Genomic DNA, 14,734 nt, shown 5'->3' on the forward strand with positions numbered 1-14,734 from the left:
CCCTCCCAGCGCAGTCCAGCTGTGGCTCCCTGGGGAGGGGGGGGGGGTGCAGAATGTAGTGCTCATTTGCTTTACCTGTGGTTAACTTTTCATAGGTGTGTGACAGTAACTCTCAGCTTAGCCCTAGAATGTGTTGGGGTTAATGACAGGTACTCGGGTATTTGATGGTGGAAGATATACATGCTTAACATGTGCCAGTCCAATTGTTTAAATAAACCTGATAAGTCATCTCACAATTTTTAAAAATAATTTAACTTTAGAGAGAGTAAGGGGGGGGGGGGGAGAAACATCGATCTGTTCCTGTATGTGCTGACTGGTATTGCACCTGCAACCTCGGTGTATCCGGCCAGGGCATCATCTCACAATTTAAAAAGAGTCTCAAGAAATCTAGTAAGACAATAAAGATTTACTTTACTACAAAGAAACTGGGAATGTCTCACTCCTTTTTAGGAAAGTTTAAGGATTAGGGTTTTAATGAAGGATTAAGGTTTTGAGAAAGAACATTTTGGACAAAAAGTTATCAAACATCGATTCTTAAGTCCAAGGAACATTGTAGTTCCTGCAAGAGCTCTGTGGCAATGAAAAAAAAAAGTTTGGAATACTGTAATTTTCTATTTTAAATGTCAAGAATAGCAATAAGCAAATAAAGAGATTATAAGAGAACTTGTAGTTAATTACTGATGTTAGACGTGGAATCATTTTTAGGGTCAACCTATTGGATGACCTAATGTTTCACAACAAGAAAAGTTATTATGAGGATATTCAACTCATATTCTGTGTGCAGTTGTCACTTGCTAATGTCATATTAAGATAATATTTTTATAATGATGCAATTAAAGAATCTTTCCCCATTTTTAGATTTTTAAGCTTCTTAAAGGCAAGTGACATAACCAAAGACATGCTGTATCCTCAGTACGGGTCTGCCTTGGTTAATGAGTGGTGTACACAGACTCCGAAGGCCTGAGGCCGGAGCGTGGCAGAGAAAAGGCAGGGAACTAGGGATGGTGCTCTTGTCTCTGACAAGAGGAGTCTGGCTCTCATGCTTGCCACAAATGTCTGCTGTACGGATGAACAGAAATAACGTAGGTAAGGTTTTGCACAGTTCCTGGTGTATAAAAAGTACTCAATACCCGTTTAAACATATTTTGAACAAGTAACGACGCGTACCACACGCTGTTCTAGGTGCTGGTAATTCCAAATAGAACAAAATCAAGTCCTTTGCTCTCACGGGGCTTACAATGCAGAAGGAGGTGACACACAGACTTACCCGTAGAGAGCATGGGACAGGAGGAAATACATAAATGCCAGGAAAAGAAAGAAAAGGAGCGTAAGCAGACAATCACAAGGATATGCGTACACTTCTGAGCTGTTTCATTTCAAGTGGTCAAACACCTGGAGGCAGGCTTGCAGGTGTTAGGAGTAGACTCTGCAAGGAGAGGAAACACCAAGTGTAAAGCCCAGCTCACTCAGGAAGAGCTGACTTCCCCTTTTCCATAAAAGTAGCCCTGGCACAATCATCCTGAGCATTTTCACCCTAGCGTGAGTCAGGAAGACTCCAAGCATGTTTTACAATATTACCCTGTGTCCCCACTTTTTAGCCTGTTTAAGGATGCGGGAGGGGGTTCCAGGGGCTATGGCCCACTGTGATGGGCAGAGAGATGGACTAAAGAGGGGTAACCAAACACTGTGAGCAGAGGGAGATGAAGTGATAGATCTGTATTTGAAAAATACATAGTAACTCTTAGCAAATGTTGTAACCATAAGGACTTCAGTACACAGAAAATGAATACTGCCTATCACGGTTCTTTAACTCTGATCTGGTTCACTTAGTAAAGAGCTGGATGAGCTCTATGTTATTCCAGTTTCTAGGGGTCAGAAATGGTCAGTCGCTGTCAAGGGGTTCAATGTGACTTATTGGATAGGGTGAGTAGACAGGCAGAGAAGGAGGGCTTTGAATAAAATACAAGTGGATCTGAATCCCGGATCCAGGACTCACGAGCGGTAATCTTGGGCCACTTACGAACCTCTTTCTCCTTGGGTTTCCCGTTGAAGGAGAATACAGCATAACCCGAGCCACAAGGCTGAACCGAAAATGAAATGTTAGACATGTTAGTACAGGATCTAAAAGGTTAATATAGAAGTGAATCAATTAAGAAGGGGGATTAAAACTTTTACACTAAAAGGTCAAATAATTTACTACCTAAACCCTTTAACTACTTCTTTGGCTGGTGTTGAAGAAGCATACATCACTTTTTAGTGCTTAGAGACTTTTTCATCAAATTATTATTCCTTATATTTATACAATTCTTTCTTTAAATAGGTAATGAATGATTCTATGGTTTTTAGCGATGGATGCTGGATATTGCAAAATATTCAAGTTAAAAATGTTTTTACCTTTGTCTGCCAAGGCAATTTCTTTCAGTAAAGTAGCTTAATTTAAAAAAATGAACTCACTGTGTTCTTCAAAGGAACAGGCCAAAAGGTACTTGCCACTCGAAAGCATTTGTTTGAAATTCACTTAGTAGCTTCAATGCAACTGGATCTTAAGTGTTCCTAAGATTTTGAAGCAAGTACACAGTTACAACACAGTATACTTGATTAACAGAAAATCTTAGGTACCTGTAACTCTCAGTGGTCAGTGTGATGGTAATTTTGTCTAATCATACTGTACACATCATACAGGGCTTGCAATAAAGTATCAGTTTAGTGACCGAAAACATTCCAAAGAGAACGACATTGTTGTAGCTCAGAAAATTCGTTCCCAGACTAACCCAACTATTTGAAATCCATCCTACTGCTTGGAAAACCCTCTTGTCCATCGTACGGTTATTTCTGCAAGTTTGCACACAGAAATGTTGACTTTCGGTTTTCAAACCGGGCACACGCTCTTTTATTTCATTTTATTTTCACTGCGGCTGCATTTTATTACTGGATACCAATGCCATCACGAAAGCAGAAGACTGCAAAAACGCCATTCAGGATCCTCAGGGTTTCATGCGCAGCGGTGCCTCTTCCCAACCGCGGCCAGCACTCTGAGTAACGGGCTGCGGTAACAAAGCGCACCCCCCCCCCCCCGGAGGCGCGCCCGCCATCCGGAGAGGTCACCCACCCGCGGCGGCGACGCCGTCGGGGCGACCCGGCGCGCCCACAGGCAACCGCACTGCTCGAGCTCCTTCCCGCCGCCGGGCTCTGAGACCCGCAGGGACACCTAGGGGCTGCGGGGCGGGGGCAGGGATCGTCCTGCAGCCCCACCGGAGACCCGGAGCCCCCCACGGACAAGACCCACGGAGGCGAACCAGAGCCGTGGGAAGGAATGCTCGAGCCGAGCCCGGGAGCGCAGACCATTCCGCCGTCCCGTGCCCACCCCTCCGGGTCCGTCGGGCCCGCGCCCCGGGTCCCGCAGAGGCACCCACGCACTCCTGCCTCCCCTCCTTCCTCCACTCCCGATCTCCGGGCGAGACCCCTCCCGGCCGCGGCCCGCCCCCGCCCCACGCAGGCGCGCGCCAGGCCCCGCCCACTCCCCCCACCGCGCTCAGGCCCGGGCGGGGGCGGGGCGTCCTCGGAAGGGGCGTGGCCGCCGGTCTCCACGCGCGCACGCGCTCTCGCACCTTACCGCTACGTGTCGGGCCACGTGACGCCCACCCCCGAAGTCCCTCGTGAAGCAACAGGACGTTAAAAAAAAATTTTTTTTTTTTTTTTTTTTTTTGTTCAGGGCGGCGGGAAGAGCGAGCTCGGTAAAAAAACTCGAGTAACGGCGGCGGGAGCGCATGGGTCCGGGCGGCGGCGCGCGCGACCGCGGCGAGCAGGGGCGCGTCCTGCGGGGAGTCCCCGCCGCCTAAGGCGCCCGCTCCGGGGGAGGGAGGCGACGGCGCCCCCGCGGGCCCGCGCCGGAGACCCCGGGCGGCCCGGGGGGCGGGGCGAGCGCGGAGAGCGCGGGGAGCGCGCCGCCGGGGGCCCCGCCCCGCCCGTAACGGCCGCCCTGCGCGGCCCCGCCCGCCGCCCGCCCCCGGCCCTCCCGCCGCCCCTCCCCCCGCCCGCCGCCGGCAGCGCCGCCCGGACTGGGGCGAACTCCGCCGCCAAGTGAGTGAGCGGGAGGAGGCGGCGGCGGGCGGAGGAGGAGGAAGAGGAGGAGCGCAGTCGGAGCGCGGCGGCGGCGGCGGCCCAGAGAGACCCCGAGCCCGCGGCGCAGGCGGCGGCGGAGAGCGGGCTCACTAGCCCAGCGAGCAGCGGCCCGGCTCCCCCTCGTCCGGCGCCCGCACCCGGCCCGGCCCGGCCCGCGGAGACCCGCCTGCCCCGCCGGCCTCGGCGGACGGACGCGCCGCGCCGGCGGCCGCGGAGCCGCGGCGGAGAGTGCCCGCGGGGGCGGGGAGAGCGCGCGGCCCGGCCGCCCGGCGCGGGCGCGGAGCGGGGCGGAGAGGAGCGGGGCGCAGCGGGCGGAGCGGGGCGCCGGGTCCCGAGCGGCTGCGGCCGGGGCTCCCCGCCCTCCCTCCCCGGCGGCGGCGGCGGCGGCGGCGGGCGGAGCGAGCTGCGGAGCCCGAACATGGTCGGGGAAATGGAAACGAAGGAGAAGCCGAAGCCCAGCCCGGATTACCTGATGCAGCTCATGAACGACAAGAAGCTCATGAGCAGCCTGCCCAACTTCTGCGGGATCTTCAACCACCTGGAGCGGCTGCTGGACGAAGGTGCGTAGCCGCGCCGCCCGGGACCCGACGCCGCGCCGGCCTGGGGGGCGGGCGGGCGGGCGGGCAGGTCGCGGCCGGCGGGGCCCGGGAGGCCCGGGCGGGGCGCGCGGGGCGGGGAGGCGGCGCCGAGGCCAGGCTCGCGGGGCGCGGCGGGCGGGCGGGCGGACTGGCGGGACCCGCGGCCCCCGGATCTCGCGCCCCGCACCGCCCGGACTGCAGGGCGAGCCCCGGGCCTCCTGGGGAGGAGCCCGGCCCGCGCCCCCGGGCACCTGAAGGACACGGCGCGGGGCCGCTCCCGGAGGGCGCTCCCCGGGCGCCGGCGGCCGCGGCGCGGGGGACCCACGGGCTGTGCTTTGTGGGACTTGGCGGGGCGCGGAGCCGCGTGGGTCCGGAGAGCGCGGGGGACGCGCGTGTCGCCGGAGGCCGGCTCACCCTGACAGCGGACGGCACTTTCCGTCCTTTTGTTTGGGGAAGCGAGAACTGTTGGGGCGAGAACTTCCCGGGGGGGGGGCCCGGAACCCCGCGAGGACGCACCCGCCGCGCCGGAGCCACTTGGGGAACTTCGCGGAGGCGCTTCCCGCAGCGTGCGGGACGGGACGGGACGGGCCGGGGCTGGTGGGGCGGCCGTGCGGGGCCCCCGGACGCTGCGCCAGGGCCCGGGGACGATCGCGGCGGGATGGCGCGGCGGCCTGCCCGCGGTTTCAGCCCACGATCCCGGCGGCCGAGGCCGGGCCGGATCGGCCTTCCCCGCCGGCTCCGAGGATCGGGGCTCCCAGACGAAGAAAGGACCGGACTCGCTCCAGTCTGGTGTTAAAAACCGAGTGGAAGGAGTTTCTCCTCTGCGTCTGAGAACCGTCCGGGGAGGACCGCGGAGGTCAAACCGGAAAACGCTCTTTCCAGCTCAACAATGGATTTTCGGTTTGTTTTTCCCCAGCAAGAACGGGGACGTTTCTTACGGGGGCGCCGGGGCCGAGACCCACGAAAGGGTGCGAGTTTGGAATGTCACCGAAGAACAAAAGGCCGGAAATGTTTTAGTCATACAAAAGGGGGCGAAAGAAGAACCCCAGGGGCTTTTCTTGTCACGAAAGTCATAGAGACGATTTTTTAAAAGTGCGGGAGAGGTGTCACGGAACCGCTGTCTCTGCCCAAGTGGGTTGAACGCAGCGCAGCCACCATGTTGAGAAGGGCCGCTCTCCGCCCGCTGCGGGACCGCGGATCTGGTCCCTTCAGATCCGTCCGGAAAGCTGGAGCGGCCCCTTTAAGGGGGCTCTGCTGTTCCTATTTGTGTTGGCTTTTGAGAGATTGTGGAGGCAGAAAACTTTCTGGAATGTCAAAAAAAAAAAAAAAAAAAAAAAATTGCTGGAACTCTTAAGTCTAGTATTTCCAAAAGAGAGCGCTAAGGGGCGCCAGTTATTGTTTTTTGTTTTTCTTTTTTTTAAACAGGAGAAATCTTTGGAGCAAAATGTGTGACACTCAATCTGACCTATATAAATTTAGTTGGAACTGCAGTCATAGTGGAGTATTTCATTTGTCATTTTGTGCCCATGTATGTATTTACAAACATTATTTTCAACGTTTGTATTAAAGTATTTTCACTTTAAAACGAACAGGTTTATTCTATTTAAAAAATAATATGCTAGTATTTTCTACTTGGCATGTTTTGGTGAAGTTAAGACTTTTAGTGTTAGTACACATAGCTGTTAACGGTTGTTTTCTTCTCAAGAACAGCTGTTTAGAAGTAGTCCTGTATACATGTTAAAATGAAAATAGGCCCTGACCAAGTGTAGGGTTAAAGTTAAATTGCATTCTTTGAATTAAAATGTTGAATTCAATCAAATGGCTTAAGAAATTATTAAAGTGTGGAAATACCTCCACTTTATGAATATTATCTTAAAAAGCAAACAAATTGAGTTTCTCTTGAGTAGTTCTAAAATGCTTTCATACTAAGTTGACCTAAAACCTCTAAATGATAATTTTGGGATTGGTTTTCTCTTAGAAAGTGTCTAACTTTTTGGCTTTGATAATTTTAATCTTCCAGATCTAGAATTCCAATTATGTCATTGTCCCTAGCAGATGTTTATTTCTCTGTGGCTGGAAATAATAACCATTTGATACATTCAAAATAATACTTTTTTTGTTTGTTTTTAACGTGGTTAACATCGTTAATCTATCCTGTTGTAGCCTTTTCGGCTCCCAGCATAAAGATTGCTATGGTGGGGTCGCTGAGAGAATGAAATGACTAGGAAGTGTGGTTGTTTTTATCAGTACATACATGCAGGAAGGGGTCTATTCCTCGGCGTAGGGATAAGCTGTTTCCTGTGATTGTTAGCCTTATTACAAACTTCATTTGACAGAAGAAAAATACTGGTTTCTGAAGTGCATCACTTTTTTCTTCGTGCCAGATTATTTAATTCCGAAATTTGGCGAGTTGCGCTTTAGTCCTTTGTGGCCTGTCATTGTACAAAACAAATTAATCATGACTTATGTTTGGGGCTAGGAATTACATTTTTCTTTGTTCATAGCATGGGCCGAAAATTTATTTTTAAATTTATGTAAAACTATAAATTTTACTGAAGTTAATCAAGTTAAGATACTGTACTTAGTTGTAGTAGGTGTATTTTCTGATACCTAGAAATTTTGGGTGTTTAGTATTTTTGAAATTCTATTAAAAATTTTTTTAAAGTTTTGAAATTTTTGCTTGATTTTATTTGGTTAGTTAACATTTTGAGGTTTAGATGTTCTAGATTTTCTTAGTTGATTGATACCTGCTGAGTGTTTCAGTTCTTTGCCCAGTGACCCTTTAGCCCACTTTTTGACTGGGGATTATCTTTTAAGGGGAGCAAGGTAGAGTTGTCACTTTCCTCCCAAGTATCTTCAACAGGGTTGCTTTTTAAAGTTGTGCCTACATTCGAGGTTGGAGCCCTCATATAAGGGCTGTAACCTCAGTAACTCATTCCAGTACTTACAAATCTCTCTCATTGACAATTGAGATAACAGATAAAACTGAGGTCTTAAAGTCTTAAACTGTTCTCTCTTTAAGGAGGAGCTTCTACCTGAACTTAGGGACCATCTGTGGGAAAGAGTAGTTATTATAAGAAGTTTTTTGGGTTTTTTTAACTGTTGTCATGAAAATGAAACAACCGTATTTGAATGAAAATTCTGTTTTTACAAACTATTGCCATTTAGACTTGAGAAGATTGAGAAGAATTTTATTGAAAAGTGGAACAATTTTTCTTAAAAACTCCAAATTGGGGAAGATGGAGAGCTAGAGAATTTAAATTCAGATTTTTTTAGGCAAAGGAAGTTAAAGCTGCTGATAATGAAAACTGACAAATGCATGATGCTGTATGAGGAAGGTCAGCCTACATCTTTTTACTGTGAACAGCTGAAAAATGTGTGGCTTAGGGAGAGGAAGCAAATGTGTTCAGTTAGTTTCTGCATCACCGGTCTGAAAAATGCATTTTCATTTTCTTGTGGTCTTTTTAACTTATTTTTTGGTGGGAAAAATAATACAGTTTCTTTTTTATTTCAATTTACTCTGTTCTCCCTTAATGGGGGCAAAATTAAAACAAGCTTTGCTAGTTAATGTTTTTCCATGTTGACTTTTAGAAGGGGGAGAGAGAAAGAGAGAAGCAGTAATTTGCTCCACTTAGTTGTACATTTGTTGAGTGCTTCCGAATGTGCCCTGACTGGGGACTCGAACCTGCAACCTTGTCTGGGACAACACTGTAACCTACTGAGCTAACCAGCCGGGGCCTTCATGTTGATGTTTATTTCCACTTACTATGCATTCATTGTTGACTGTATCAAACCTTCAGTTTTCTACCACTTCTTTTTTCTTTGAGAAATCTTGCTTGTTTACAAACGCTTTAGTTTAAAAATTATTTGTTAGTTTTGAGAAACCTCTTGCTATGTACATTTATTACAATATTAAGGTTTTCTTTTCTGAAGGATTGTTGACAGTGATCAATATCTGCGACAAACAGATTTTACTTACGTTAAAGCAATTGACTTTTTTTCTTAATCTGTTCTTTAGGAACAAGGATTTTGCTTTTGTACACAGTCCTTTGAATTAGTAGTAGTAAGAAGGAAGCCAGTATTTACAGTCAGTTTTTATTATCTTTTCTTTTTCTCATCCAGAGGTGTCGTGTCACCTACTGTGTAACGTAATACTGGAATTGTTTGTATCATAGGTCATTTGTTCAACATTTCATAGTTTTGAAGCTTAACTCCACAAGCAGAGTATGTATTCAGATACTATGAGGAAGAAGGTGACTCCTTTTTCTTAATTTTTTTCCAATTTACATGTTTTGTGGTAAAAACTATACTCCCAACAATATAATGTAATTGAGTTAATAGAAATAGGACTTGTTGCTTAATAGCATTTGCTAGTGTGTTTGGTAAGATCACCTTTTCTTAAATGGCTTTAAGAATACCAGTGAAAAGTCAACTTGATTTTTTAAATGTTTTGTACACATGTTTCTGTTATTAGCCCCTCGCTAAGTTACTGTCCTGAAGCAATTGAAATGCATCATTTTTCATAAGAGCAGATGGGTTTGGTTTGCTCTTAAAGGGAAATACATTTGCTGCAACAAGACACAAGTGGAATAACCCCCACACCCTCTGCTTTGACCTTGCCTTTTCTGAGGCTTGATTGAGATTCTCTCTTTTTTTTTTTTTTTTGAGGCCGGTATACTTGGATATGAACGGTTTTACTAATTTTTTTTTTTAAAAATTATGGTAAGTGAGGTAGGGAGGCAAAGACATACTTCCACATGCGCCCAAGCGGGATCCACCAGGCAAACCCCCTTCTTGGCCCCCATCTAGGGCCGCTGCTCCATTGCTCAGCAACTGAGCTATTTTAGCGCCTGAGGTGAGTCCAAGGAGTCATCCTCAGCTCCTGGGCCCAACTTGCTCAAATGGAGCCATGGCTGCGGGAGAGAGTAGAAGAGGGAAGATTGGAGAAGCAGATGGTTACTTCTCCCGTGTGCCTTGACTGGTAATCGAACCCAGGTCTTCCTCATGCCGTGTCGACACTCTACTGCTGAGCTAACCAGCCATGCTGGATATGGAGTTTTTGTTTTGCTTTGTATCTTTACTTACTTCTTTATTTATTTATTTTGGTTTACAGAATTATACCAACTTGATCATAGGGGCAGCTTTTTATAATCTGACTAGAATGGAACTACATTTTCATTTTCTTCAGAAGTTGAGTTTGATTTGGGGTGCAGTTCTGTAGAACTTGCCTTCCTCTGCTGGAGATGGAACATGCTATGCCATTGTTGGTTTTATTTGTTGCTAACTTAAAACCCAGCCCACTGAGCAACTTTCTGCTCTCAGTATGCCAACTGCTGTGAAGCTATTCAAGGGTCCAATGGGTGGGGGTGGTACATGGGCCCATGTCAAGAATCATAATTGGAATTATGTACCAATTTTTTATTTGCATGACAGGACAGTTCAGTGTGAATTTTAAGTGCAGTAAGTTATTTTCCCCTCAATGAGAACGATTAGGGAATCCTTATACCCCTTTTAAAATTTGACATTTAAGTTTTAGGGCCCCAGATAAAATAGTTTCATTGTTTGATGTCCAGGTGAGATTTGTACACCTTTGTCTTCATTTATCAGATAGCAAAAATAACACCAGAATTTTTATAGTACAGGTTGTTTTGTTTTATGAAACTTGACTGTGGTGGCTAAAAATAATGCCTTTTCTCTCACCTTCTAAGTTCTTTTAGTTGGGCTGATAGTCAAACTAAGAGATAACCAAGAGAAAATCAGATTTTTAATACGTGTGCACAGGGAATTCACATGAGCATGAAAATGTCAAAGACAATGAGTCAACATTGGGATACATATTTGGACATCGGGAGACATGTTGGATGAAGGAGAGAAGGGGGGAGGGCAGGGTATTAGATGCAGAAGTGAGAGCGGGCGATTCTCAGGTGGTCGAGGAAGAGCCGGACACACAGGGCAGGGACGTCCTTGCTGGGCACCTCAGACACCGTGGACGCGGGGGTCTAGCTCACGGGCCCCTGCCTGAAGCCCCCCTGCCTTCCACACTTCATTCAAGTCAGGCTGGGGCTGCATCCTGAGGTGCCCTTCCTGAAGTAAGTCTTTCCATACAAATTTCTTAGATTCAAGGAAGGGCCAGAGGTTCTTTCTGAGTCTGTTGTTTCCTACTAACCAGCTTATAATCAATACCCCATATGGCAGCTGCAGGGTGGCAGGACTTTGGTTCCCTTGAGCTATAAATATATATAACCCAAGTCTGGGTTGGGTGTTCCTCTCTGTGTAATTATGCTCGACAGTGTAATAGTGTCTCTTTTTTTGTCTGTCTACCCTGTTAAAATTAGTTTCTTGAGGATGCCCACCTCCCAGCCTACCACATGTGCACTCTTAAGAAGTTTGTTGAATTAAAAACTAGATTGACACTTGATATTCTTTATTGAGTTCTGGTTTCTCTATGTGAGCTTAGGCAAATTGTGTAACAATTGGTGATGGTTTTGGGCAATTAGAAAAATACTTATTCCTAAAGATGCTATTTTTTAGAATCTTACAATATTATTTTCCCTTAAGTACTTGCCTTCAAGGAGCTTAATCTTAATTTTCTTTATTACCATTGGTTGGAGCGAGACTTAGAAGATAAAATCATTTAAGGTAGTTTCTAGCCGGTCCTTATACAGAGTGTGTCGTTCCATAAGCACAGGGCAGTTCTTGGAGTGTTCCTCTCCACTTGAAGGTTTGCGCATTAATGCATTTATATAGGTAAGCCTTTTCCTTAGGTGATTGCCTATAAATGTCAACGTTACACGTTATGTAGTCTTGTACTCTGTGCACTGCTCAAAAACAGGAAAGAGGCTTGTACCCTAACTGCTGCTTTGCTGTTTTCAGTATAAAAAAGATATTTTTGAGCCCTGGCCAGGTTGCTCAATTAGCCGGGGTTGTGGGTTCGATCCTCTGTCAGGGCACATACAACAGTCAGCCAGTGAATACATAAATAAGTGGAACAACAAATCGATTTCTGTCTGTCTCTCTTCCTCTCTCATTCTCCCTTTTTCCTCTTTCCCCCGCTTTCTCTCTTTAAAATGAATGACTAAAATTTTAAAAAAGACTATTTGAATGGTTTTTGTTAGAATTGCAAGAAAGCTGAGTATGAACTTATGTGGCAGATACAATAATTTAACATAAATAGCAAAATTTTTAAACGCAGGTGTTTCAGGCTAATTTAAACAGGGCCATTACTTAGAAAATAAATGAAAATTTTTAGTTAACTGTAACAGTTCTCTTAAAAGGAATCTACTTTTCTGCTTTAGTCTTTACAGTGTTTAAAATAAATCTGTCATGAGTTTTTAACAATATAGCTTATACTAGGTAAGTGATTTGTCCAGAATTCTTGTAATTAACAAGCAAGTGACTCTATTTAATGTTTTCACCCTTTCTTCAGTTTCCTGAAGCAGAAATTCTGGTTTGAAAATCCAGCTGTCCTATCAGATCTAACAAAACAAAATTTTATGTTTGTAATATTGCCTCATAGATTGATTCTAAGCTATATCTTTCATTAAACTAAATTTGAGGTTTGTGAATGGAATCTATTTCCTGTAACCTTTCTATTACATTATTTATGATAAACCAGAATTTGTCAGTTTGGATGCTTTACAAGGGTATTGAAGCGTCAGAAAACCAGTGCAAATGTGGGCCAGTGGTATGTGGCTGTGGTAATATGGAAAGGGCGTGTGTGAGCATGTCCCTGTGTGCAAGCGTGCATATGTGTACAGGGAGACGTGCAGTGGGTGTGCCTTGAAGTCCTTGGGAATGGGTGCTGGGATGGTGAAGTTCCGAAGAGGGTGGGTCTTGGAAGTTATGAATGTCTGAGTGGCCCCAGGATTGAAACGTTGATGTATTAACAGTGAGAAGGGGGATGGGTCTTATGTAAACACCTTGCTTTTGGCTTTAGTGCAGGACAAGTTGTTATAGGTCATCCCTGGTTAGTTGCAAATTATTGGGGGAACCCTTGACTTTTGGGCTAACTTAACAGGTTAAAATATATTGGAAAGTTAAATAATAAAAATATGTAATATACATATATTTACTACACTATGAGAAGCAAACTAGGCATTTTTTATTTAAAACCTCTTTTTCATTACCTCTTAATGTTACAATATTATATGGGGTCTCCAGTGTTTCACAAAGAGTATTTGAAGAGATGTATGTGAACAAACAAAAAGAAATACAAAGGATATGTGTTTGAAGTGTAAGGAAAGTTAAAGTACTCTCAGAACATGGCCTTGCAGAGCAGCAAGGGGCCTGAGCGTCCAGGGATGCTGTCCTCATGTCCTAGGCACAGAGACCGAGGTTAGAGAGGCTGTGACTTGTCCAGGTTGCAAGGCAAGATAGTATCAGAGCTGGAGCTGGGCCTCAGTTCTGCCTTCTGAGCTGTTTTGTGAATGTGCTTGCCATTCTGTAAGTGAAACCCAGGAAGAAAATCCCATGTGCTAACAAACGTCTGCCGTGGCCTCAGGTTGTGAATGTGATGAGAAAGCAGATGGCGGTTTTGTTACTTCTCTGATATGTAGGATTTCAGCAAGTGCTGGTCAAATTCTTGGGTTACAGTGTATTTTTTTGAATGGTAAATTTTAAGTTCTTATTAACCAAAGGATAGAGTCTTCTAATGTGGTACAAGTAGATCTAGTGTGCATTAGGTGTTGTTGCTGTTATTACTACAGTAACTAATTAACCATGCAAGCAGAAACAGCATTCTGACCGGCAGAGTTAATGTGGAGGTTTACCATGGATTGATTGCTAGGTCATCCGAGTCAGGTGTATATGCATATGTGCGTCAGTTTAGATCAACATGGGATGGTAACTGCCACATGACTTATCAGGTGTGACTGTGAAGAGTGACAGCTAGCATGCTGATTGGGTGGGCATGGGAGCCGCCTGGGGTGGCCACTCCAGCCCACTGCTGGTGCCTGCATCTGGAGTATGGACGGCTTTTTTCAAGTGGATTCAAAACAGCTAGGACCTACAATTCTTTGCATGGTGTGTTACAGTAACTGCATCCCTCTGATAGAATTGGTGCTACATGATGCAGGTGAATAAAATTTTTAAGAAATAAAAATTTCAAACCAAGGCCAAGTAAAATGACTCTGAAATGAACAGTCCTTGGTCTTCTGCGATGGCCCTTGCTACCACCATTGTTGTAGTGATGCTCCCGCTTGGTGACAGACATTCAGGTGTCAGTGCGGTAGCTGTGTGTGCATGTGGGCAGTGGGAGCCCGAATAAAGAGGGAAGTGAAATTGTGTTTCTGGGCCCTGGCCAGTTGGCTCAGTGGTAGAGCGTCAGCCTGGCGTGCAGGAGTCCCGGGTTCGATTCCCAGACAGGGCACACAGGAGAAGCGCCCATCTGCTTCTCCACCCCTCCCCCTCTCCTTCCTCTCTGTCTCTCTCTTCCCCTCCCGCAGCCAAGGCTCCATTGGAGCAAAGTTGTCCCGGGCGCTGAGGATGGCTCTGTGGCCTCTGCCTCAGGTGCTAGAGTGGCTCTGGTTGCAACAGAGTGATGCCCCAGATGGGCAGAGCATCGGCCCCTGGTGGGCGTGCCGGGTGGATCCCGGTCGGGTGCAAAGAAATTGTGTTTCTGGTCACATGTTGCAAAGTGGTAAGAATTCTTTGACTAGTAGACCTGAGATCTAATCATGACTTTGCAGTTAACTAATTAGTTTGGTTATCTTGGACAAGATATATAACCTCTGTAACTGTCCTGCTAACCTCAAATCCAAAGTACTCACTGAGAGGCGCGAGAGAGTTATATATATAAAAGATGTCCTCAGAGTATAAGGTGGCATCATCTAATTTGTGGCTATTTTTCGCTTGTTTTAGATAGGATAATCAGATAAACAAAGCAGGCTGTAGAGAACAAGGGAAGAAAAAAAGGAGAAAGGTAATTTATCTCGGTGCTGTACAATCACTCACTGCAGCAGTTTGATAGTTCAGAAGTCACTTGGAGCTTAAGTTTCTAGTGAGGTTATGTTTGGAAAAGTGGAACCTGAGTCGGT

The 14,734-nt window shown here is 46.5% G+C and overlaps 1 protein-coding gene and 1 long non-coding RNA gene across 8 annotated transcripts in view; one reads left to right on the forward strand and one right to left on the reverse strand.

Annotated features, from left to right (window-relative positions):
* Positions 1–786: 786 nt before the first annotated feature.
* LOC136398628 (uncharacterized) lies at positions 787–4,680 on the reverse strand. Its single transcript, XR_010750010.1, has 4 exons — positions 4,592–4,680; positions 2,455–2,553; positions 2,025–2,081; positions 787–1,426 (listed from the first exon to the last, which is right to left on the reverse strand). It is a non-coding gene; the product is annotated as an uncharacterized lncRNA (long non-coding RNA).
* The window catches only part of QKI (QKI, KH domain containing RNA binding), a 137,619-nt gene continuing 126,947 nt past the window's right edge, over positions 4,063–14,734 (forward strand). For 4 of the 7 annotated variants that reach the window (XR_010750009.1, XM_066372802.1, XM_066372806.1 and 1 more), the window contains exon 1: positions 4,067–4,682. Coding sequence is in view for 6 of the 7 variants with exons in the window: in XM_066372802.1 (XP_066228899.1) it covers positions 4,541–4,682 (142 nt within the window). In the remaining variant the exon portion in view is untranslated. Of the gene's footprint in view, positions 4,683–14,734 lie in introns of all 7 variants that reach the window. The other 3 variants (XM_066372804.1, XM_066372808.1, XM_066372803.1) reach the window with 2 other exon arrangements.

This window comes from Saccopteryx leptura, chromosome 3 (assembly GCF_036850995.1).
Source record: "Saccopteryx leptura isolate mSacLep1 chromosome 3, mSacLep1_pri_phased_curated, whole genome shotgun sequence".
NCBI lineage: Eukaryota > Metazoa > Chordata > Mammalia > Chiroptera > Emballonuridae > Saccopteryx > Saccopteryx leptura.